At 56.8% G+C, this 25,428-nt stretch overlaps 2 protein-coding genes across 2 annotated transcripts in view; both read left to right on the top strand.

The window, feature by feature from the left end:
- The window catches only part of MSANTD2 (Myb/SANT DNA binding domain containing 2), a 44,731-nt gene extending 42,926 nt beyond the window's left edge, over positions 1-1,805 (top strand). Inside the window, exon 4 of the mRNA XM_054176185.1 lies at positions 747-1,805. Coding sequence (XP_054032160.1) covers positions 747-1,599 — 853 coding nt within the window. The 3' untranslated portion in view covers positions 1,600-1,805. The remainder of the gene's footprint in view (positions 1-746) is intronic.
- A 4,480-nt stretch (positions 1,806-6,285) lies between these two features.
- On the top strand, positions 6,286-24,770 carry LOC104305149 (endothelial cell-selective adhesion molecule). Its single transcript, XM_054176085.1, has 7 exons — positions 6,286-6,377; positions 19,226-19,383; positions 21,733-21,934; positions 22,015-22,170; positions 23,481-23,603; positions 23,711-23,849; positions 24,383-24,770. The coding sequence occupies exons 1-7, from the start codon at positions 6,332-6,334 to the stop codon at positions 24,729-24,731; spliced, it is 1,173 nt and encodes a 390-aa protein (XP_054032060.1). The 5' UTR covers positions 6,286-6,331; the 3' UTR covers positions 24,732-24,770.
- The last annotated feature ends 658 nt before the right edge of the window (positions 24,771-25,428 follow it).

Below are 25,428 nucleotides of genomic sequence, written 5' to 3'. Positions count from 1 at the left end.
TGAGCTGAGGCTGTCTAGCCTTGAGAGGAGAAGGCTGAGAGGGCATCTTAGCAGTGTCTGTAAATACCTGAGGGGTGGCTGCCAGCCTTGTTTGGGTGGTGCCCAGCCACAGGACAAGGAGCATCAGGTACCAGCTGGACCCCAGGAGGTTCCACCTGAGGAGGAGGGGAAGCTTGTTTGATTTCAGGGTGCTGGAGGCCTGGAGCAGGCTGCCCAGAGAGGTTGTGGAGTCTCCTCCTGTGGAGGCTTTCAAAACCCCCCTGGATGTGTTCTGTGAGCCCTGCCCTGGGTGCCCTGCTGTGGCCAGGGTTGGGCTGGGGGAGCTCCAGAGGTCCCTTCCATCCCCTACCGTTCTGTCATTCCATATAAGCCATAAGCCCACCTAGAATCCCAGAGTCCATGCAGCTGGCAGAGCCCTGCAGCTCCCCCAGCACTCAAGGCTCAGCACCAAACCCTGTCCCTCAGCACCAGCTCCACACGGGGCTGAAACACCCCCAGGGAGGGAGACTCCAGCCCTGCCCTGGGCAGCCCCTTCCAAGCTTTGGGAACCCTCCCAGGGCAGGAAGATCTCCTGAGAGCCAGCCTGGCACAGCTCAGGTGCTGGCACAGCTCAGGTGCTGGCACAGCTGAGGTGCTGGCACAGCTCAGGTAGCGGCGGGGCGGGGGGCAGGCCGGGGGGCGGTCCGCGGGGCGGTCCGCGGCCGTCCCGCCGCCCTCAGCCCCGGCTGGCCGCTGTCCCCCGGCAGGAAGCGCGACGCGATGCAGAACATCATGCAGATCCTGGAGTCGGTGCAGCTCAAGTGGGAGCTGTTCCAGAGCTGGACGGACTTCTCGCGGCTGCACCTCTCCAACAAGCTGGCGATCTTCGGCATCGGCTACAACACGCGCTGGAAGGAGGACATCCGCTACCACTACGCCGAGATCAGCTCGCAGGTGCCGCTGGGCAAGCGCCTGCGCGAGTACTTCAACTCGGAGAAGCCGGAGGGCAGGGTGATCATGACCCGCGTGCAGAAGATGAACTGGAAGAACGTTTACTACAAGTTCCTGGAGATCACCATCAGCGAGGCGCGCTGCCTGGAGCTGCACATGGAGATCGACTGGATCCCCATCGCCCACTCCAAGCCCACCGGCGGCAACGTGGTGCAGTACCTGCTGCCGGGGGGCATCCCCAAGAGCCCCGGCCTGTACGCCATCGGCTACGAGGAGTGCCACGAGAAGCCGCCCTCGCCCCTGGCCGAGCACCGGGGGGCGGAGCCCCTCACCGAGACTCAGGGCGAGCTGGAGGCGCCCTCGCCCCAGGCCTCCCTGCGGGTGGAGATGGAGGCCGCCCGCATCGTCTACTGCTACCTCGGCATCGCCGAGGTGCGGACTCTGCAGCAGTGCCTGTTCCTACACTTCCAGGCCAACACCAAAACCTTCAGCAAGGATTGGCTGGGCATCAACGCCTTCCTGTCCCAGAACTGCGTGGTGGAGCCTGGCGTCTCCCCCAAATCCATCTACATCAAATTTGTGGAAGTGGAGAGGGATTTTCTCTCGGCCGGCTCGCTGGTAGAGTGCCTGGAAAAAGCCATCGGATACCCCTTAAAGTTCAACAACTGAGGCTCCTCCTTCATAAGGATCAAGGGCTTCCTGCTCCCGTCGTTTCCGTCGCGGCCGGGCCCTCCCCGCCTGGGAATGGGAATTTGCCTGGGATGAAAGCCCCCCCGCGGAGGGCCCTTCCCAGCGGCTCATCCCCGGCGGCCGGGCAGCGCCGCGCAGCTCCCCGCGCCCCGGCGAGGAGAAGCCCTCACTTTAGGTACATTCCACACGGGACAAGAGCTGGGGTGGGGGGGGGGGGGGGGGGGGGAGGGAGGGGGAGGAGGACGTTTTTCGGACAAAAAGTTGGGGTTTGGGGTTTGTTGGTTTTTTTTTGGTTTTCCCTTTCTTCCGCCGTGTCTGTGGGACGCATCCCTCGGGTCAGTGTTACTGCGGCTCTGCAGCACTAAGCAATAGCCAGCGGCGAGCCAGGCCCGGGCTCAGCCCGCGGGGACTCCTCCGGAGCCATCCTCACCAAACGCTTCCTGTACAGACTGAGCCTGGCTTTACAGACTGAGCCTGGCTCTGCCCGCGCCCGGCCGGGGCCGCTCCGCGCTCCGGGCAGCGCTGCCTGCAAAGAGACTTGGACTTCCCAGGCTGCGTCCCACCTGTTCCTGACAGCGTTGCCATATCCACTCGGATTTCCTCGGGGGCGGGGGGGTTCGGTTGGGGTTTTTTATTTACCATTAAAACAATTCCTGACCCTTTTCCCTTTCCCTTTTCTTTCCTTTCCCATTTTTTCCTCCGCAGGTTGTTTCTGTTCTCGGTTGGGGTTCGGTTGGGCTGGAGGTGGTTCGGGTATTTTTTTCCCACCCCCCCAGTTGTCTGTTTGCTGGTTTGGGGTTTTTAGGGCTTGGGTTTTGTGTCTCTTCGGTTGGGGTTTCTGTGCTTTGCTTTGGCTTCCCTCGGGTTGGGGCTTTCAGGTTGGGGCTTTCAGGTTGGGGAATTTTTTTGATCTCTTATTTTTTTCAGTGATTTCGTTAGGGTTTTTTTGGGGCGAGTTCAGGGGGGGTTCAGGTTCGTTATACTTTGGGTGGGGGGTTTAATTTGTTTATTTGTAAGGGCTTTTCTCTTCAGTTTTCCAAACTTTGGTCACTTTTACAGTTTTGGCTTCTTTTGTAATTCTTTTTTTCTTAGTCTGTTTGGGGGGGGGGAGGGATTTTTCCCCCCCCCTTTGCTTTTCTTTCAGGTTTGGGGTTGTTTAGTTTGGGGATTATTTAGTTTGGGGGTTGGGTTGGGTTTGGGGTTTTATTAGTTTGGGTTTTTTTTCAGTTTTGTTTAAAAATGTTGTTTACTTTTAAGGTTTTGTTTCTTTGATTTGCCTCATTTTTAAAAGTTTATTTTATTTTACTTTATTTTATTTTATTTGGGTGTTTTTTTCTTTGTTTTGTTTTTTTTGCAGTTTTATTTTAAACATTTGTTTATTTTTAAGGTTTTATTTGGGTTTTTTCCTTATTTTTTATTCATTTTATTTTATTTTGTTTTGTTCTATTTTATTTTATTTTATTTGTTTTATTTTACTTATTTTATTTATTCTATTTTATTTTATCTATATTTATATTTTATTTTATTTCAATTTATTTTATTTTACTTTATTTAACTTCATTTATTTTACTTTTTATTTTTACTTTATGTTTTCCATTTTATTTGTTTTATTTTACTTATTTTATTTTATTTATTCTATTTTACTTTATTTTATTTATTTTTTATTTTATTTTACTTGATTTTATTTGAGTGTTTTTTCTTTGGTTTTTTTTTCAGTTTTATTTTAAACATTTGTTTATTTTTAAAGTTTTATTTGTTTTTTTCCTTATTTTTTATTCTATTTGATTTATTTTATTTTACTTTATTTTATTTAACTTCATTTATTTTACTTTTTATTTTACTTTGTTTTTATTGTATTTTACTTTATTTTACTTTATTTTATTTATCTTATTTTACTTATTTTACTTTATTTTATTTATCTTATTTATCTTATTTTATTTTATTTTTATTTATCTTTTATTTTTTTGTTATCTTTTTATTTATCTTTTATTTATCTTTTTTATTTTATCTTTTTATTTATCTTTTTTATTTATCTTTTATTTTTTATCTTATTTTATTTTTTCCTGTTTGTTTTTTTTTTCAGTGTTATTTTAAGCATTTCTTTATTTTTAAGGTTTGATTTGGTTTTTTCCTTATTTTTTATTTTATTTAAACCTTTTTCCCTTTTTTTTTTTTCCCTCAGTCTTTTTTTGTTCGATTTTTTCACTTCCCCCACCCCCCGTTTTTTCTTTTCGTTTCTGTTCGGTTTGTTTTCATTTTAGTTTGGTTTTGTTGTTGGTTTGGGTTTGGTTGGTTGGGGTTTGGGTTGGGATTTTTTCTTTCTGTATTTGTTTTGGGCTTGTACTTTGGTTTGGGTTTTTTGTTGCCGTTTTTGGTTGGTTGTTTCCCCCTTTGTTTTGTTTCTGGTCGGTCTCTCCCTTCCTGGCAGCCAGGAGCTCTCGGTTCGGTTTGCACCACGCTTAGGGAATACAATCAAAGCTGTGAGAATGGGGGGGGGGCGGGGGGAGGGGAGGGAGGGGTTAGGGGTGGGGGGCGGGGGGAGGACGCATTTACTGCCTTTTTCAGACGTGTTCTGTATCAGCCCCGTTCCCTGCTGGCTGGCGCCGGCCCTTCCCCGTGGGTTTTCTATCCCTGGAGCTCATCGATCGGTGGCGTTGTGGCATACGATGAATGTGTCGGTCCTAATAAAATCAAGCAAGCGCAGAGCAGCTTTGCCAAATCTCTTTCTCCTCCTCCCCACGGGGAAATGTGGAGGGGGCAGGGAGCTGCTGTCCCGGGGAGGTTTCCACCCGAGGCTCCGCCAGCGCCAGGTGTCATTAATTGGTCTATTGAGCGCCGCTGGAGCTGGCTTCGTCCTCATGGAGATGGCCAACGGTGGGGAGGGTGCGGGGCGGGGAAGCTGGAGGCCGGCGCTGCCCAATAGGAGGTTGGCCTGAAATAGGGTGGATTGGCCTCAAAACGGGATGAATCTGGCCCAAGTAGGGTGAAATAGGCTGCTTGCCTCAAGATGGGGAAAAACTGGCCCAGAGTAGGGTAAGTTGACCCCAAAATAGGGTGAATCCCTTCAAAATCGAGTGGGTTGCCCCAAAGAGGGTGAGTCTGGCATGAGAGAGGCTGCTTGCCTCAAACCTGGGAAAATTTGGCCCAAAGTAGGGTGAATCGCTGCCAAGTAGAGTGAATTGCCCCAAATTAAAGGGAATCATCCCCAAATAGGGTGAGTTTAGCCCCAGATAGGGTGTTTGCCTCAAAATAAGGAAAACTTGCCCCCAAATAGATAAATTAGCCCCAAAATAGGCTGCATTGCCCTGAAAGAAAGTGAATCGCCTCAAAATAGGCTGAAACACTTCAGAATAGGATGAATTGCCCCAAAAGAAAGTGAATCATCATCAGTGGGGTGAATTTGACCCCCAAAATGGGAAAACTAGCCTCAGGCAGGGTGAATTTGCCTCAGAGGGGGGAAATTTTGGCCCCAAATAGGATGAATTTACCCCAAAAGAGAGTGAATCACTCCAAGACAGGGAGAATTGCCCTGAAACCGAGAAAAATGCCCCAAAATAGGACAAATGTGGCCTGAAATTGGGGGTGAATTACCCTGAAATAGGGTGAACTGCCCCAAAATAAGGTGAATTTGGCCCAAAATGGGGCGAATCAACCCAAGATCGGTGAATCACCCTGAAATTAAGCGATTTTGCCCCCTACAGTAAGGTGATTTCACCCCCAAAATAGGGTGAATTTGCCCCAAAATAGGTTTGCCTGAAAATGTGAATTGCCCTGAAATAGGAGACATTTGCTCCCAAAAGAGGGAAATTTGCCTGGCAAAGGAGGTGAGTTTGGCCCGGGCTAGGGTGAATTTGCTCCAAAATAGGGTGAATTTACCCCAAAATCGAGAGCATTTGGCCCGAGACAGAGTTGATCACCCTGAAACTGAGTTAATTTCGCCCGAAATAGGGTAAATAGCTCCAAGACAGAGCGAATTTGTCTCCAGATTGGGTGAACTTACCCTGAAATCGTGCGAACGAGGCTCTCCCGGGACTGCCGGCCGGGAGACGGTGGGATCCCGCAGGATCCATCGGGGTCGGTCCCCGATACCCTCCGAGGGCAGATCCCGCGGCCCCGGCGGCCGTGCTGGATTTGCGGGGGGCAGCCGAGGGCGAGCAGGGATTAACCAACCCCCCCCGCGCCTTCCTCCTCCTCCTTCTTCGCCTAATCCCTTCCCGCTGGCGCTCCGGGGGCTGACCCTGGGCGCAGGAACCGGGATAACCTCGGCCGAGCCGGGAAGGATCCGCCCGAGAGCCGGAGAGCCCCAGAATGGCCTTCGGGGGGCACTTTGCCCACTTATGTGTAAGGATTTCATGTGGGAGGAAGGCGAGGGGCGGGGGAGGGGGTCCTGGGGGTCCCTTTGCTATCCCCCTGTAGGGTGAGGAGTCCCCGCGGTGCCGCATCGCCCCCATCCCTAGTATCAATTAATCAGAGCCCTAGTAATTAATTAATCTCCTCAGACTTGGCTGCTGCTTGGGGGTGGGGGGCGCTGCCTTGGGGCTGGGACACCCCGCGGGGTGGGGCGAAACCACGCCCACGAGAAGCCACGCCCACAAACGGCGCCCATCAACAGAGGCCACGCCTCCACCTGCGGGGGGGGGTCGAAGGGGATGGGGGGCGGGGGGGCCGTTCCCGGTCCGTCCCCCCCTCGCTACCGGCACCTGCTGCGGCCATGGGCGCGCTGAGCCGGGCGGCGCTGGCGCTCGCTGCGCTGCTGGGTGAGCACCGCGGGGGCACCGGGAGCAGGGCACCGCGGGGTGGCATCGGGGAGAGTGCGGGGCGCCGGGGGACAGACATTGGGTAGGGTGCGGGCTGCTGCAGGGGCACTGAGGTACCGGGGGAGCAGCGGGCAGGACACGGGGGGCACCGGGAAGGATGCGTGGAGACCGGGGGAGCACCGGGCAGGACACGGCGCTACTGGGGACGCACAGGTAGGACCGCGGGGGGCACCGGGCAGGACGGGGGACGGCACTGGGCAGGATCCAGAGGTACAGGGAGGGCACTGGGCTAACGGGGGGGCGTGGGGGGAGCACCGAGCAGAACTCGGGGAGCACCGGGAAGGATTCGCGAGGACTTGGGGAACACCAGGCAGGAACCGGGGGGTACTGGGGGACACTAGGCAGGACACGGGGGTGCACTGGTCAGGATCCAGAGGTACAGGGCCCTCCGGGAGCGGGTACAGGGCTACCAGGTACAGCATCCAGAGGTACCGGGCTACCGGGAGGGGACACGGACCAGGATGCGCGGGAGCCGGGAGTGCACCGGGGGTCCCAGGGAGACATGGAGCAAGGCGTTGGGAGACCGCGGGAGGGACGTGGAGCAGATCCTGACGGCGCCGGGGAGGCACGGGGGACACTAGGCAGGACTCGGCTGGGGGTGCCGGGCAGGTGTCACGTTCAGACGACAGGATATGGATGGGGTGAGGTGGGGGCTGCGGGTCAGGATGCTGGGCAGCGCTGGGGACACCAATCAGGATCCAGCAGTTCCAGCAGGACCCCGGGGCATGGGGCAGGGTTTGGGGGTACTGGGGAGGGCACTTGGCGAGGAGCAGAACTGGGGCACACCAGGCAGGGTGTGGAGGAGCTTTGGCAGGGGGGCATTGGATAGGACCCAGGGTGCCCCTCTCTAAGCCCCTCAAGTCCTCCCCTCCCAGCAGGCAGGTAGGTGCTGAGGTGCTCAATCCCTCCCCATCCCTCTTTGGGGTCCTCTGAGAGAGGAGACTCTGGGAAAAGCCTCCTGGCTCCTTGGAGCTGCCGGGCAGCACCTTCCAGCAACCCCAAACCGAAAGCCACCCTGCAGCGGGGGGCAGCCTGGGGACCCTGCTGTGTCGGAGCTGAGACTTCAGCTCCCTGCCTGGTGCCAGGAAGGACAAAAAATCCATTTCCCTGCTTTTCCCTGGACAAAATCCTCCCTTCTCCCTCGTCTCCCAGCTCCAAGTCCACTCCAGCTGGTTTGGGGGTTCCAGGTCTCATCCTTTTCTGCCTGTGTGGCTTTCCCCCCTCTAAATTGCAGCCTGATTTGGATGTTGTTTGGAGAAAGCATGGCTGCTCCAAAGGGAAATATCCCTTGGCATTCCCAGCCAGAAGGAGAGGCCTTTGGGGAGAGGAAATGGCCCCAGAAACAATGGCAGCGCCGCTTCCGCTGCGGCGGGACGCTGGGTGGGGGTCCTGCAGCTGCAGTGTTTTGCTCCTTGAAGGTTTGTTTGCCGGGACAGAAGTCGCTCAGGGATGTTGGGATGCGGCGCAGGGGGCGCTCCGGCCTCACCTCCCCCCAGGAGGCTCTTCTGCTTTTGGGCCCCCAATGGGAGTGGTTCCTCCCAGACGGCTGCTTCCCACCCTGCAGAGACCATCCAGGATCGTGATAGGGAAAGGGAGAAGGAAGGATTATGCTCTGCATCCCTCTCCCCATCCCCAATCCCATCCCCATCTCATCCTGGTCATACACCCATCCCCAGTCCAATCCCAGATCTAGCCTCGTGCCCAAGCCCATCCCCATTCTCATCTTGTTTTCATTCCCATCCTCATCGTCATCCCATACCAATCAAATTCCATCCCATCCCCATTCTCATCTCAATCCCATCCCCATCCCATCCTCACTCCCATCTCAATCCTCATCACCATTCCAGCCCCATCCCATCCAATCCCAAATCCCATCCCCATTCTCATCCTATTCCCCTCCTCATCCTCATCTCCAATCCCATCCCCACCTGATTCCCATCCCCATTCCATTCACAACCCAATCCCATCCCTTTCCTATCCCTATTCTCATTCCCATCCCCATTCCCAAGCCGTTCCCATCCGATCTCCACCCCCAGTCCCATCCCCTTCCCCATCCCATCCCCTTCCCATCCCCATCCCCTTCCCATCCCCATCCCCTTCCCATCCCCATCCTCACCTTCATCCCACGCAGTCCCCAGTCCCATCTCGCTGCGCTCCAGCCCCCAGCCCCGTGCCTGCTGCCCTCTCCCCCCGGCCCGGCGCGCTCTGCCTGGGCCTGGTCACGTCTCCTCCTGATTAGTATTTTATTTTATTGCTTTTTTCCCAAATTTGGCTTCTCTGGAGGCTTCAGCCTCTCCTGACCCCCCCCCCCGCTGCCACCCCGGGGTCATGAGAAAAGGCTCCGTGGATGTTCCCAAGGGACGCTGCTCTGCAGCCCGGAGTCTCCTATCTGCCCTGATATAAATAGTCAGAGCCGAGGGGAGGAAGGAACAGAAATCCCTGGAAAATGGCAGAGGGAGGCCTGGAGGCTTCCTCAGCCTGCCCTGGTGCCGCAGGCGGCGTCCTCCGCCCGGGCTCCAGCTGGATCCGTTGGGATTTAGTTTGGGGCTGGGTTTCGCATGGCTCCGGCGCCTTAATCCCATCGAGCTGGGTCATCAAACCTCCCCCCCTTAATTCCCTCCTGGGTAATAGGGCCGGGTCTGGAGGGGGTGGGGGGAGGATGGATTTTGGGGGGGGGGGAATGGTGGATTTGGGGTATTCCACCTGCGCTGTGAGCAGGGAATTGGCTTTGGGGGCCGAAATGATCGGAGCTGAGGTGCGAGCGAGGGGCTGAGCGCAGGCACAGGGCTTCAGGAGGAGGCTGGTGGAGGGGGGGGGGGGGTGTTAGAGGGATCATTTTCCATGGGGAAAAGCCTGGAAGGTAGATTGGAAAGAGAGGTTTGGATTTTTCTGTAGGGAAAAGAATTTCAGGGAACTTTAAAGGGATAATTTTACGCTGGAGGGGCTTGGAAAGCGGAATTGAAAGGAGGATTTTCCTTAGGGACTAAGTGTAAGGACACCTCAAAAGGTTGGGGGCTTCCCGGGGGGGGGGGGGGGGGGAGAGTGGAGGGGTAGCTGGAAAAGTAGAATCCAAATTGCTTCCTTCTGTTCCCATGGGGAAGTGAAAATTGAGGCTCTGCTGAGAGGGGAATTTACAGGGATTCTATTTTCCCTCAGGGAATCATCCTGAGGGTATTTCTCTGAGGGTTCTGTGCCGTGAGGACAAAAATGAGAGCTTATATTGAAAGGTAAATTTGGGAGGGACTCAAGCTCAGGAGCTTTCCCATCCCGGCTTTCCCCGGGGGGCAAATGTTGATTAAAAGGGAAAGTTAAAGGGTTTCTTTTTTCCCCTCCTTGGGGGGAAAAGGATTCAGCTTGGAAAGGAAATGGAAAAGGATTTTTCTCCCCAGGGAAGGAATTTCAGGATCATCTCAAAGGATTTTTAAGGCTGTTTCTTCCCCCCCCCGCCAGGCAGTGAAGGGAAGGAGATTTTGAACAGGAATTATGAAGTGATTTCCTTTCCCATAGGGAACAAATCTCCAAGTGCTTGGTGAGGTGAAGCTCCAGGTGCTTGGTGAGGTGAAGCTCCAGGTGCTTGGTGAGGTGAAGCTCCAGGTGCTTGGTGAGGTGAAGCTCCAGGTGCTTGGTGAGGTGAAGCTCCAGGTGCTTGGTGAGGTGAAGCTCCATGTTCTTGGTGAGGTGAAGCTCCAGGTGCTTGGTGAGGTGAAGCTCCAGGTGCTTGGTGAGGTGAAGCTCCATGTGCTTGGCGAGGTGAAGCTCCAGGTGCTTGGTGAGGTGAAGCTCCATGTGCTTGGCGAGGTGAAGCCCCATGTTCTTGGTGAGGTGAAGCTCCAGGTGCTTGGCGAGGTGAAGCTCCAGGTGCTTGGCGAGGTGAAGCTCCAGGTGCTTGGCGAGGTGAAGCTCCAGGTGCTTGGTGAGGTGAAGCTCCAGGTGCTTGGCGAGGTGAAGCTCCATGTTCTTGGCGAGGTGAAGCTCCAGGTGCTTGGTGAGGTGAAGCTCCAGGTGCTTGGTGAGGTGAAGCTCCATGTTCTTGGCGACGTGAAGCTCCAGGTGCTTGGTGAGGTAAAGCTCCAGGTGCTTGGTGAGGTGAAGCTCCAGGTGCTTGGCGAGGTGAAGCTCCATGTTCTTGGCGAGGTGAAGCTCCAGGTGCTTGGCGAGGTGAAGCTCCAGGTGCTTGGTGAGGTGAAGCTCCAGGTGCTTGGCGAGGTGAAGCTCCAGGTGCTTGGTGAGGTGAAGCTCCAGGTGCTTGGCGAGGTGAAGCTCCATGTTCTTGGCGAGGTGAAGCTCCAGGTGCTTGGTGAGGTGAAGCTCCAGGTGCTTGGTGAGGTGAAGCTCCAGGTGCTTGGCAAGGTGAAGCTCCATGTTCTTGGCGAGGTGAAGCTCCAGGTGCTTGGTGAGGTGAAGCTCCAGGTGCTTGGTGAGGTGAAGCTCCAGGTGCTTGGCGAGGTGAAGCTCCAGGTGCTTGGTGAGGTGAAGCTCCAGGTGCTTGGCGAGGTGAAGCTCCATGTTCTTGGCGAGGTGAAGCTCCAGGTGCTTGGTGAGGTGAAGCTCCAGGTGCTTGGCGAGGTGAAGCCCCAGGTGCTTGGCGAGGTAAAGCTCCATGTTCTTGGTGAGGTGAAGCTCCAGGTGCTTGGTGAGGTGAAGCTCCAGGTGCTTGGCGAGGTGAAGCTCCAGGTGCTTGGTGAGGTGAAGCTCCAGGTGCTTGGTGAGGTGAAGCTCCATGTTCTTGGTGAGGTGAAGCTCCAGGTGCTTGGTGAGGTAAAGCTCCATGTTCTTGGTGAGGTGAAGCTCCAGGTGCTTGGCGAGGTGAAGCTCCAGGTGCTTGGTGAGGTGAAGCTCCAGGTGCTTGGTGAGGTGAAGCTCCAGGTGCTTGGTGAGGTAAAGCTCCAGGTGCTTGGCGAGGTGAAGCTCCATGTTCTTGGTGAGGTGAAGCCCCAGGTGCTTGGTGAGGTGAAGCTCCAGGTGCTTGGTGAGGTAAAGCTCCAGGTGCTTGGCGAGGTGAAGCTCCAGGTGCTTGGCGAGGTGAAGCTCCATGTTCTTGGCGAGGTGAAGCTCCAGGTGCTTGGTGAGGTGAAGCTCCAGGTGCTTGGCGAGGTGAAGCTCCATGTTCTTGGTGAGGTGAAGCTCCAGGTGCTTGGTGAGGTGAAGCTCCAGGTGCTTGGCGAGGTGAAGCTCCAGGTGCTTGGCGAGGTGAAGCCCCAGGTGCTTGGCGAGGTGAAGCTCCAGGTGCTTGGCGAGGTGAAGCTCCAGGTGCTTGGTGAGGTGAAGCTCCAGGTGCTTGGTGAGGTGAAGCTCCAGGTGCTTGGCGAGGTGAAGCTCCAGGTGCTTGGTGAGGTAAAGCTCCATGTTCTTGGTGAGGTGAAGCTCCAGGTGCTTGGCGAGGTGAAGCTCCATGTTCTTGGTGAGGTGAAGCTCCAGGTGCTTGGTGAGGTGAAGCTCCAGGTGCTTGGTGAGGTGAAGCTCCAGGTGCTTGGCGAGGTGAAGCTCCAGGTGCTTGGTGAGGTGAAGCTGAAGGATTTTTGCCTTTAGGGAACAGGAAAATAAAGGAAAAATTAGGGGGGGTGGTGGAAATTGTTCCTCAGGGAAGAAAACCAAAGGCTGTTTGTAAAGGATCTGTTTGTTCTTCCCATAGGGAAGCAGTGCCAGGAGGTATGGAAAGGCAAACCTGAAGTTATTTACCCCTGGGGGAAAGATCAGGATATAGTAGAAGGTAAAGGAAATGGAATCATTTTCCACATGGAAAAATCAATGAGGAGGATAACCAAATAGTTATGACCAATAGTTAGCCTCTTTAGGATTGCTGTTATTAAGTTTGCCTTTGGTTTCCCACAGGGAAAAAAACTTCCAGGTCCATCCAAAGGGATTTCATTTCCACCTGGCAGCTTTTAAGCTAAATTCCAAAGGGATTTGATTCCCATAGGGAAAATGTTAAGGTAAATTCAAAGGGATTTGATTCCCATAGGGAAAATGTTAAGGTAAATTCAAAGGGATTTGATTTCCAGAGGGAAAGTTTGATACCCAAATTGTAAGGGATTTGATGGCCACGTGGGCAAGGTTAAGCTCTCTTTAAAGGGATTTTTCCTTCCCCCCCCCCTCCTTCCCCAGGGAACCAATTTGAGGCTGTAGAAAGCTGTTGGCTTTTTTGGTGGTTTCCCCACAGGGAGAAGTTGCAGGAGAGCTGGAGAGTTCAATTTGATTTGATTTTGGTTTCCCTGTGGAAAAATAACAAGGAGAAAAATAAGGAAGGGATTTGGAAAGGTGAATAATCCAAAGGGATTTGGGGTTGGCCATAGGGAATCAATCCAAAGGTACTTTTAGAGATGATTTTTTTTCCCCCCACAGGGAAACCTTTAGGAGCGTTAAAAAAAAAGACCTTTTGAGTGGAAAGGTAGAGCTGTCCCCGGGGAAAGCCCTGGCAGATGGGCTGGAGCGGAGGGAAGGCCCCCGGGCAGGTGCTTAGCTGGAGGCGGCTGGCTCCCCAGCCAGGGTTTTTCAGCCCAAAGAGCAGCAGGGCGGTGCCCAGGTCCCGGCGGGGCTGTCCCCGCCCTGCTCCGCGGAGAGCGGCTTAATTGTTCCGATCTGGTTAAAGCATTAGAGGATTGGGAGCGCCGAGGTGGCTAAAGCCGGGGCTGCTGCCAGCAGGTCCCATCCCCAGCAGCTCTCCCAGCCCTGCCCTAGGGCCCAAGACATCCCAGGTGAGGACTTTTGGGATGAGATCCACAGGAAGAAGGGTTTGGCTTTCATGAAGTGAGCATCATCTGGATCCGAGTCCAGCCCCATCTGCCTCTCCTGGAGGAGGAGGAGGTCACCGTGTCCTCTCACCACGGGCTAGGGGGGACAGAGCCAAGCTGCAGCCACAGGGTGCTGTGGACTCTGCCACCATTAGGTTTCAGAGTTAATGCACCCAGGGCGCCGCGGCCCTGGGGCTCCTCTCCTGCTTTGGGACACAGCAGGCAGTGCTGGAGCAGCCTTCCCCCATCCAGAGCCTGGATTTCACCCAGGCCCTGGCACAGCCTCTCTGTGTGCCCCCACAGTGGGGCTGATGGCAAATGGCATCTGCTGGGCCCTGGGGATGCCAGGAGGCTTAGGAGTGGGGGGGGCATTGAAGATGCCAACTGCATCACTACTGAGCTGTAGTAGTGCTACTAGCAGCATTGCTATTAGTGTTATTCATGTCAGTATTTGGGTTATTACTGGTACTATTAGAGTTATTACTGGTATTATTAGCATTATTAGTGGTATTATTAGCATTATTAGGGCCACTATTTGAGTTATTAGCATTACTATTAGCATTATTAGGGTTACTAGTGTTGCTGTTAGCATGACTAGTGTTGTTCCCAAAGTTACTAGCATTCTTGTTAGGGTTATCAGTGTTATTATTAGCATTATTAGTGTCACTATTAGAGCTATTGACGTTATTATTGTCATTATTATTAGCACTCTCAGGGTTATTGGTTATTATTAGCACTCCTGGTGTTACTATGAGCGTTATCAGTGTCATTATTAGCACCATGTGCAGCGCTGCCCTCACTCTGACCATTGCTGTCAGCACTCTCAGAGCTGTCCTGACAGAAACTGTGATCCTCCTCTCAGCTGCCCTCTGCCCTGGGAGCCTTTCACTGCCGAGAGCACAGCACAGCCTTTGCTGGCCCCTAACTGCCCTCCAGATTATCCCAAAGGAATGGAATGGGAGCTGCAGTGCTGCAGGAGCCAGGCTGCCCCCCGGCGCTTGCCAGGCTTCGGAGGCTATTGGGAGGCTTAGGAGCTGTGGGGGTCGCTGGGGGAAGTGTTCCACCTGGGAAGGAACAGCTCCAGGCACCAGGCTAGGTTGGGGGTGGACCTGCTGGAGAGCAGCGGAGGTGAAAGGGACCTGGGGGATGGAAGGGTGACCAGGAGCCAGCGATGTGCTCTGGTGGCCAGGAAGGGCATCCTGGGGGGGATTCAAAGGGCTGTGACCGGTAGGTGGAGAGAGGTTCTCCTGCCCCCTCTGCTCTGCACTGCTGAGGCTGCATCTGGAGTCTTGTGTCCAGTTCTGGGCCCCTCAGCTCAGGAAAGACAGAGAGCTGCTTGAGAGAGCCCTGCACAGAGCCACGAGGATGATGAAGGCAGTGGAACAGCTTCCTCACCAGGAGAGCCTGAGGGAGCTGTGGGCTCTGCAGCTTGGAGAGCAGGAGCCTGAGGGTGATCTCACTGCTGGTGCTAAAGCTGTGCAGGGTGATGCCCAGAGGCTGGAGCCAGGCTCTGCTGGGGGATGCCCAATGCCAGCACCAGGGGCAGTGGTGGAAGCTGAGGCAGAGGAAGTGCCATGGAAACAGGAGGGAAAGTTTGTCCCCTGTAAGGTGACAGAGGCCTGGAGCAGGCTGCCCAGGGGGGCTGTGGAGTCTCCTCTGGAGATATTCCAAACTCACCTGGATGTGTTCCTGTGTGCCCTGCCCTGGGTGACCCTGCTCTGGCAGGGGTTGGACTGGATGAGCTTTGGAGGTCTCTTGAGGCCCTCACATTCTGTGGCTCTGTGATTCTGCATCATTAATGAACTACATTATTATTATTAGCATTATTAGAATCCTTCCCATCAGCACCATCAATGTCACTGCATGATTACTCCCTTCATTATTATTGCTTTCATTATTAATTACAATGATTATTACCACTATCATCATTATTACCTTGATTCATTATCATAGAATCAGAGAACCACAGAGCTGCCAGGGCTGGAAGGGACCTCAAGGCTCAGCCAGCTCCAACCCCCCTGCCATGGGCAGGGACACCTCACACCACAGCAGGTGGCTCACAGCCACCTCCAGCCTGGCTGCAAACACCTCCAGGCAGGAGGCTTCCACCACCTCCCTGGGCAGCCTGTGCCAGGCTCTCACCACCCTCCTGGGCAACAACTTCTTCCTCACAGCCAACCTCAACCTCCCCACTTCAACTTCTGCTCCATCTCCCCCAGGCCTATCCCTCCCTGACACCCTCTGAAGTCCCTCCCCAGCTTTCATCCCTCTTATCATTTTAATGATCACTGATACCAGTGCTGTCATCATTAATATAGTTATTAGTGGTAGTTACTGCCTTTGTTACCAGCACTGCCACCCCACGATCACAACCACCATGGGCAATTATCCTGTTCCTTAGAATTACTCTGAGCACTTCTGTCACGATTGTTAGAAGCAGCCTTAGTATCACTGTGGTTATCTATCACTATTATTGGCAATAGCCTTAATATCAGCATTGATTATGATGCTCATTACCATTGTCATCATCACTGCTATCACGATATGCATTATCATTAATTAGAATTATTGTCATGACTCTCCTCATTAATATTAAAAAGCTCATTATTGTGATGGTTATAATTGTCAGTAGCATTATTATGACCCTCATTAAGGTCACTATAATACTAATACCAATACTAACACTAGTTAGTAGCAGCAGCATTATGGCCTTCATTAAGGTCACTATTATGATCATTATGGTTACTATTATTATTATCATCATCATTGTCATCAGGCCAAGAAGGCCAAGGGCATCCTGGCCTGCAGCAGGCAGAGTGTGGCCAGCAGGAGCAGGGAAGTCCTTGTGCCCTGTGCTCAGCACTGCTGAGGCCACCCCTGGAGTCCTGTGTCCAGCTCTGGGCTCCTCAGCTCAAGAAGGACATTGAGAGACTTGAAGGTGTCCAGAGAAGGGCAAGGAGGCTGGGGAGGGGTCTGGGGCACAGCCCTGGGAGGAGAGGCTGAGGGAGCTGGGGTTGCTTAGCCTGCAGAAGAGGAGGCTCAGGGGAGACCTTCTTGCTCTCTGCAACTGCCTGAAGGGAGGATGGAGCCAGGTGGGGGTTGGGCTCTTCTGCCAGGCAGCCAGCAGCAGAACAAGAGGACACAGTCTCCAGCTGTGCCAGGGGAGGTTGAGGCTGGAGGGGAGGAGAAAGTTCTTCCCAGCAAGAGGAATTGGCCCTTGGGATGTGCTGCCCAGGGAGGTGGTGGAGTCCCTGTGCCTGGAGGTGTTCCAGAGGGGATTGGATGTGGCCCTTGGTGCCATGGTTTGGTCATGAGCTCTGTGGTACCAGGTTGGACTTGAGGATCTTTGAGGTCTCTTCCAACCTTGGTGATTCTGTGACTATCATCATTATTAATCACCATAATCATGATTATCCTGATTATCCCAGCCATGAGCTCTAATATCCCACTCACATCCCCACTGCTATCACTCTTCTCATTAATCCCCCCCCCCCAAACCCATCCCTATGGCATCCTAGTTATTAGCTATTACCTATTTTATTACCTCAATCACCATTTAATTATCCAATCCACTTTCATTCCTTTGGTATTCCCTAACTTCTGGAGCATTCCAGCACAATCCCCCTGCAATCCCCATCCCTTCCCCACACTCTCACCTCCAGCTCGTCAATAGCACTAACAACTCCAATTAACAACACCGATAATACCGATTAATAACACTATGACCACCAATTAATGCCACTAATGACGTCTGTCCTCCCCCTGCTCCCACCTCCCGGGGGTTCCCGCTGCTGCCTCCGGCGCTTTTCCCTCCCCAGGCCGGGATTTAGGGATTTAAGTTCTTAGCCTGGCTGAGCTATTTTCTGCGCATCCTCCTCGCAGGAGGTTGGAGCAGGGCTGGCTTCTCCTCTTCTTTTTTGTTATGCCTGAGGAAGGGGAATTAATTAATTAATTGATTGACTGATTGTTCCGACCCTGGGAAGACTTTATCAGCCCCGAGCAGAGTTTCCTGCCAGGAGCTGGAAGGCTCCGTCCGGAAGCTGCACCAGGACTGGGAACGGATGCGAGGAGGAGGCTAAAAATACCTCCTCCAGCGCCTTGCTTCCTTCTTCCCGCCCTGGAAAAATCTGCTTCAGGCCTCCCAATCCACAGGGAAAAGGCTGAGGCCACCAGAGCGCTCCCCCAAACCCCCCAGCCCCAGGATAGCTCCCAGCTGGCAGCAGGGCTCTGGGGTGGTTTGGTGACGCCACTCAGGCCCCACAAGCAGAGCATCCCCGGGGGCGCTGGCAGGAGCGGGGCCAGCTGGGGACACGGATCGATGGGTGGGATGTGGGCATGGAGCCGCTGGGATGCAGGGATGGAGCTGCTGGGATGCAGGGATGGAGAAGGTGCTGGGATGTGGCTCCTCGGTGGCATTCCCCTGGGGAAAAGCCCTCCAGGCTCAGCCTCGCCCGAGCTGATTAATTTCCTGTCTGAGCCTGGTGGCAAAGCCAGGGAATAATCCTCCCTGGGAGCCGAGCATGCTTCAGGCCATGCAACACACTCCCATCCCACTGGCTCTTCCCAGCGGGGCCCAGGATACAGGGAAAAGGAGGATAAGGTGTTTGGGATGGGACTGCAGAAGCCATCCATGAGTTATCCCAGTTTTGTGGCAGCAGCAAAAAGAGGGAGTGCTGGGATGCAGGGGAGAGAGGGATGGGGTGTTGGGATGGAGTATTTGGGGTGGCATGGGATGAGGTGAGCTGGGAATTTGGGATAGGAGGTCAGGGGAAGCCACCCATGAATAATCCCAGTTTAGCACTGGTAGCAAAAGGGAGGGATGCTGGGATGCAGGAGATTTGGGATGGGATGGGATGGGATGGGATGGGATGGGATGGGATGGGATGGGATGATGGGGAGTCAGGAGAGGCTACTCATGGATAATCCCAGTTTAGCACTGGTAGCAGGAAGGAAGGACACCAGAGACATGGGGATGGGGTGGATGGGTTAGGATGGGATGGGGTGGGATAGGATGAGGTGGGAGGAGCTACTTGGGATAGGATGGAATGTTTGGGATGGGAGATCAGGAGAAGCCAGCTATGAATAATCTCAGTTTAATGCTGGCAGCATCATTGGAGGGATGCTGGGAAGCAAAGGACACAGGGGTGGGATGGTTAGGGTGGGATGGTTTGGGTGGGATGGTTAGGGTGGGATGGTTAGGGTGGGATGGTTTGGGTGGGATGGTTAGGGTGGGATGGTTAGGGTGGGATGGTTAGGGTGGGATGGTTTGGGTGGGGTGGTTTGGGTGGGATGGTTGAGTATTTGGAATGGGATGGGGTGGGGTACCTTGGGATGGGCTGTTTGGGCAGGAAGCTCAGGAGAAGTCACCCATGAGTAATCCCAGTTTGACACTGGCAGGAAAAAAGTGGAGATTCTGGGGACCTGGGAATGGGGTGTTCAGGATGGGATGACACAAGGAAGGGTGGGATATTTGGGGTGGGATGGATGGGGTGGGTGGGATGGGATGGATTGGGATGGTCAGGAGAAGCCACCTAGGAATAATCCCAGTTTTCTGCTGGCAGCATTGGGGGGGAGGATGGGATGATGGTGACCTGGGGGTAGGGTGTTTTGGATGGGATAAGCTGAGATAGCATGGGATAGGGTTGGGATGGGATGGGATGGAGTGGGGAAGGGATGGGATGAGGATGGAAAGAGCCAAGAGAAGCCTCTCACTAATAATCCCAGTTTAGCACTGGTACCATCCCGAGGGGGATGCTGAGATGCTGGGGAGGGCTTTGGGGTGCCCCCTCCCACCACAATAAACCCCACAGGCTGGAAGCCAGGGAAGGGGCTGAAATTCCGGGGGGAACAGGGCTGGGGGGAGCATCATTGTCCTGCATCCTGTGGGGCAGCCAGGAAGCCCTTCCCGTGGCGGAGGAGCAGGAACCCCTGGCGGCCCAGCTCCCCGGGATCGTTGGGTGTTCCCTTGGGAACCGGCAGGCTCCCCGGCAGCCGCTGGGGTTCCATGGGGACAGCGCAGCTGAGGCTGGGTCCCATCCTGTTCCCTGCCCTCCGCAGGGGTCTCCTCGGCGGTGCTGGAGGTCCACGTGGGCACGGACTCGGTGCTGTCGGTGGAGGGGCAGCAGGTGGTGCTGCCCGCCTGGTACACCAGCCGCTCCCAGAAGAAGCCCTACGTCACCTGGCTGCTGAACAAGGACAATGCTGACCCCTTCCAGGTGACAGAGGGTGGACAGGCCAGCAGCTGGCCCTAGCTGAGAGGGTGCTCCGGGGGGCCACCATAAGGAGGCTGTGGTGGGGGGAAGCTTATGGTGCCCATGAGGGGGAGGTGGCCATGAGGGGGAGGTGGCCATGAGGAGGAGGTGCCCATGAGGGAGAGGTGCCCATGAGGGAGAGGTGCCCATGAGGAGGAGGTGTCCATGAGGAGGAGGTGCCCATGAGGGAGAGGTGCCCATGAGGGAGAAGTGCCCATGAGGAGGAGGTGCCCATGAGGAGGAGGTGCCCATGATGGGGAGGTGCCCATGAGGAGGAGGTGCCCATGAGGAGGAGGTGCCCATGAGGGAGAGGTGCCCATGAGGAGGAGGTGCCCATGAGGGAGAGGTGCCTATGAGGAGGAGGTGCCCATGAGGAGGAGGTGCCCATGAGGGAGAGGTGCCCATGAGGAGGAGGTGCCCATGAGGGAGAGGTGCCTATGAGGAGGAGGTGCCCATGATGGGGAGGTGCCCATGAGGGAGAGGTGCCCATGAGGGAGTGATGCTTGTGGTGGGAAGGTGACCACAGTGGGGTGGAGCTCGTGATGGGGAGAAATTCCTGGTGGCCACAAAGGGGAGGTGTCCGTGGTGGGGAGGTGTCCATGGTGAGGAGGTGTCCCCAGTGGGGAGGTGTCCGTGGTGGGGAGGTGTCCCCAGTGGGGAGGTGTCCGTGGTGAGGAGGTGTCCCCAGTGGGGAGGTGTCCGTGGTGGGGAGGTGTCCATGGTGAGGAGGTGTCCCCAGTGGGGAGGTGTCTGTGGTGAGGAGGTGTCCCCAGTGGGGAGGTGTCCATGGTGAGGGGGTGTCTCCAGTGGGGAGGTGTCTGTGGTGGGGAGGTGTCCCCAGTGGGGAGGTGTCCGTGGTGAGGAGGTGTCCCCAGTGGGGAGGTGTCCGTGGTGGGGAGGTGTCCATGGTGGGGAGGTGTCCCCAGTGGGGAGGTGTCCATGGTGAGGAGGTGTCCCCAGTGGGGAGGTGTCCATGGTGAGGAGGTGTCCCCAGTGGGGAGGTGTCCGTGGTGAGGAGGTGTCCCCAGTGGGGAGGTGTCCGTGGTGGGGAGGTGTCCATGGTGGGGAGGTGTCCCCAGTGGGGAGGTGTCCATGGTGAGGAGGTGTCCCCAGTGGGGAGGTGTCCGTGGTGAGGAGGTGTCCCCAGTGGGGAGGTGTCCGTGGTGGGGAGGTGTCCATGGTGGGGAGGTGTCCCCAGTGGGGAGGTGTCCGTGGTGGGGAAGTGTTCATGGTGGGGAAGTGTCCACCATGGAAAAGTGCCCATGATGGGGACAGGCCTGTGGTGCCTGCAACGAGGAGGTGCTTGTGGTGCCCATGATGGGGTGAAGCTCATGGTGCTCACCACACAGGGTGCTGCTCATGATGGGGTCCTGTACCCCTTAATGGTGCCCATAGTGGGAAGGGCTCACGATGGAGAGATGCTCATGATGGAGATGCTCAGGTGTCCATGGGGAGATGTTTGCCATGAGGTGGTGCCCATGATGGGGACACAATCATGGTATCTGCAGTGGGGGGTGCCCATGGTGGGGTGGTGCCCATGACAGGGAGAACTTCATAGTGCTCACAAAAGGGAAGCCCTGTGATGGGGCTGATGTCCACCATGGGGAGGTGCCCATGATGCCTGCGGTGCCTGCAATGAGGAGGTGCTTGTGGTGCCCATGGTGGGGAGTTGCCCATGATGGGCAGGTGCCTGTGATGGAGAGATGCTTGTGGTGCCCCTGGTGGGGACCTGTTCACCATGGGGAAGTGCTCAGGCTGAGGGCTTGCATGTGGCACCTGCAACGGAGAGGCAGTTGTGGTGCCCATGGAGGGGGAATGTTTGTGGTGCCCATGGAGGGGAAGTGCCCATGATGGTGAGATGCTCATGGTGCCTGTGATGAGGCAGTGCTGACGGTGGGGGGTACTTGCTGCCCATGGAGGGGAGATGCTCATGAGGAGGCAGTTGCACAAGGTGCCCATGACAGGAGGGTACTTGTAGTGCCCATGGTGGGGAGATGCCCCTGATGGGAGCATGTCTGTGGTACCTGCAATGGGGAGGAGTCTGCAGTGTCCACAGTGGGGGGGACGCTAGTAGTGCCCACGGGGGGGAGGTGCACTGATGAGGTGATGATCATGGTACCCACCACGGGGAGATGCCCACCGTGGAGAGATGCCCATGAGGCAGAGGATGCTCTTGGTGCCCACGACGGGGAGGTGCCCACGTTCCCGTGCTGTGGGCAGGTGAGAGTGGAGGAGACTCCTCCACAAAGCCCGGGGTCTGAGGAGGGTTCCTCTGGCACAGCCTCACCAGAGGTTGGTTTCCCCCCCACGCAGATCCTGAGCTACCTGGACGGGATGGTGAAGGTGGAGGAGACGGAGCTGCGGCCCCGCGTGGGGTTCCTGTACCCGGTGGTCACGCACAACATCTCGGTGCTGATCAACGGCTCTCGGGAGCGCGACTCCGGCAGGTACATGGTCACCGTCAACGTGGCGGACGAGGCGGCCGGCGTCGGCATCATCCGGCTCAACGTGCAGGGTAAGGCCCCCGCCGCCCCCCCGCCGCCTCCCCCGCCCCCTCCCCCGCCACGGCCCCGGCGGCTAACGCTGTGCCCGCAGTGCCCCCGGCCGCCCCCAGCTGCCAGCTGCACGGGGACCCCGCCGTGGGGGCCAACGTCACCCTGAGCTGCGCCTCCTCGAAGGGGAAGCCCTCTCCCAGCTACCAGTGGCAGCGCACAGCTCCCAACCTGCAGTTCTACTTCCCACCGGCCCAGGGTAAGGTGGGGCCTGGGGGGTGGGGGCTGGGAAATCCTGGGAAGCTTCATTCCGTAACTCTGCCCATTCCCTGTCCCTGCCCCACGGCTCCTGGATCCTGTGCACAGGGGAAACCTGTGGCCATGGGAAGAGCTCCTGGTGTCGTCTCCCTGGGCTTTCACATGGTGCTCCACAGGCTTCTGTCATGGGCCCTGCAAAATCTTCTTCTCTCTGAACTGGAGAAAGGTGGAGGGGGTGGGGGGGCATGGACATGGCTGGCAGGTGATGTGCAGAGGGGAGTGGGCAGCACCTCAACATCCAGCTGGAGGCTGGTGATGAGTGGTCACTCAGGGGGTGGACTGGGACCGGTGCTGGCTAACATCATCAGTGGTATAGACAACAGGATTGAGTGACCCTCAGTAAGGCTGGAGATGACAGCAAGCTGAGTGGTGCAGGTGACACTCCCAAGAGATGGGATCCATCCAGAGGGACCTGGATGGGCTGGAGAGGTGGAGCTGTGTGACCCTCCTGAGGTTCAACAAGGCCAAGGGCAAGGTCCTGCAGCTGGCTCAGGACAGCCCCAGGGGCAGCCCAGGCTGGGGCTGAGGAGAAGGCCTTGGGGGTGCTGGGGGTGCAGAGCTGGCCAGGAGCCGGCACCCAGCGCTGCCAGCCCAGCCCCAGCCTGGCCTGGGCTGAGCCCCAGCAGGGTGGGCAGCAGGGGCAGGGAGGGGATTCTGCCCCTCTGCTGGGCTCTGCTCACCCCCCCTGCAGGGCTGGGGCAGCTCTGGAGCCCTCAGCACAGCACAGGCAGGGAGCTGGGGCAGCAGGGCCAGAGGAGGCCACAGCAGTGCTGGCAGGGCTGGAAGCCCTCTGCTGGGAGCCAGGCTGAGAGAGTTGGCCTTGGGCAGCCTGCAGAGGAGAAGGCTCCAGGGACACCTTCTGGTGGCCTCCCAGCACCTGAAGCAAGCTGGGCACAGAGGCTGGAGCAGGGCCTGCTGGGCCAGGCCAAGGGGGGATGGTTGGGAAGGCAAAGAGGGAGCTTGAGAGGGGAGAGAAGGAGAAATGGTTGAGCCTGAGGCTGGGGAGAGCCTGGCCCAGGCTGCCCAGAGAGGTGGAGCTGCCCCATGGCTGGCAGCAGGGCAGCTGAGGTTGGTTGGGGCTGGGAGCAGCCTGCTGTGCTTGGGGATGTCCCTGGGGGCTGCAGGGGGCTAACCTGGAGGAGCTTTGGGGGTCCCTTCCCACCCCCAGCAGTCTGTGACTAACTCTGCCCATTGTTGGGGGGGCCACATGGGTGGTGACCATGGGGCAACACCTGAATTTCTGACCTGCAGACCATGCCAGGGGCACCCTCAAGCTGACCAACCTGTCCCTGGAGATGTCAGGAGTCTACCTCTGTGTGGCTGAGAACCGAGCGGGTTCGGCCAACTGCAGCATCGCCCTGGAGGTGCACTCCGGTGAGCAGCGTGGGGGCCGTGGGCCCTGCGAGCTCCCCGGGGGGGTCCCTGTGGGAACGGGGGGTGGTCACCCAGCCTCACCACCGCCTCTTGCTCTCCCCCACCAGCCAGCACCAAGGCTGTGATCGCGGGCGCCGTGCTGGGCTCGCTCGGGGCTCTGGCCGTCGTTGCCTTCTTCACCCAGTGGCTCATCGGCTACCGCAGGAGCAAACGCTACAGCCAGGAGGAGGCAGCCAACGAGATCAAGTGAGGCCACCCCTCCCTGCCCTGCAGGAGGCTCACACTGGCATCACCGGGTTCCAGGGGTAACAGGGCGAGGGGAGGTGTCCATCTCTGGGCAGCCGTCGCTGGCTCTCAGGTTAGCAGAGCAGGAGGTTTCCCCTGCGCCCGGCACTGCTTCCTTAGGTTGCAGGGTTAACAAGGCAAGGGAGATGTCTCCATCCGTGCCTGCTTCAGACAGGTTTCAGAGTTAAGAGGAGCAGGGGAGGAAGCTTTGATCTCTGCCCAACCACCGTTAGGTTCCAGAGGTAGCAGGAGGAGGCTTCCACGCAGGGCGACCCTCCGTAGGTTTGAGAGCTAAGGAGGTGGGGAGGAGGTCTCCTCCCTGCCAGCCATCGCTAGGTTGCAGAGCTAACAATGGCATTTTCCCCTCTCTCTCCCCCCCATTTTGGGGCCCAGCAGCTCTGTGCAACCCGAGGGTTCCCTTTGCTTCGAAGGGGAGGCCCCAGGGAGGGGAGCGGGGGGGGTTCCCCGGTGACACCTCCCCCTCCTCTCGGCAGGGAAGACGCCGTGGCCCCCAAAACGCCGTCGTGGGCGCGGAGAGCAGCCTCGGACACCATCTCCAAGACCAGCACCTTGTCCTCCCTGGGCGGCGCCCGCGACCGGCCCTACGGCCCCAGCCCCCCCTCCGACACCGCCTCCGTCCTCACCGCCGCCACCAGCTACCGGGGAGCCCCGCCCCGGCCGGGGGGGCGAGCCCCAAACTTCTCCCCCCCGGCCTCCAACGGGACCGCCCCCCGCCGGGACCCTCCCCCCGGCCCGGCCTCGCTGCCCCCCTCCAGCTTGGCACGGTCGGGAGCCGTCCCTGTCATGGTGCCAGCGCAGAGCCGAGCCGGCTCCTTGGTGTGACCCCCCCGAAAAAGGGGTGCAACCCACTCCCCCCATTTTGGGGGGAGTTAGTCCCTGGGGGGGGGGGGGGTCGTTTCTTTCTCAAAGACGCCTGGAGCAGCTGGACTCAGCGGGGGGGGAGTTTAATGGGGGTGGGGTTGGGGGGGGCAAATCTCCCCAGAGCAGAACCCCCCCCCCCGGCCCCCCCCGAATAGCCCCAGCCCCACCCCGGGCTGGGGGGGATCTCATTTGGTGGTTTTTATATGGATGTTGGAGTTGGGATGGGGGAGTTTGGGTAGCAGTGTTAAAAGCAACAGGGGGGGACACAAAAGGGGGGGGGACACAAAAGGGGGGAGGGACAGGGGCTGGGGGGGGACAGGGGCTGGGGGGACACAAAGGCCCCGGGGGGGGAGGCTTCTTTTTTAGCTTTATATCTCTGATTAAAAGGAGGCCTCAGAGCCCAGCCCTGGCCCCGGCCCCAGCTCCATCCGTGGGGACCTAGGGACTTGGCAGGACTCTGGGGGATGTCACAGTGGCTGTGTGACGTCATTGCAGCTCTGTGACGTCACCAGGGCTGTTTGCCATCATTGCAGCTGGGGGATGTCACCATGCCTGGGTGACCTCACACTGCGCCAGCCAGGTCCTTGGGACGGCACCACGGTCTGTCTTGTCCCACCCCAGGCCCTGGCTGTCACTGTGATGCCACAGCCTGGCTCAG

This window comes from Dryobates pubescens, chromosome 34, assembly GCF_014839835.1.
Source record: "Dryobates pubescens isolate bDryPub1 chromosome 34, bDryPub1.pri, whole genome shotgun sequence".
In the NCBI taxonomy this organism is placed as follows: Eukaryota; Metazoa; Chordata; class Aves; order Piciformes; family Picidae; genus Dryobates; species Dryobates pubescens.
Note: the sequence above shows the minus strand (reverse complement) of the source record. Positions and strands in the feature narration are given on the sequence as shown.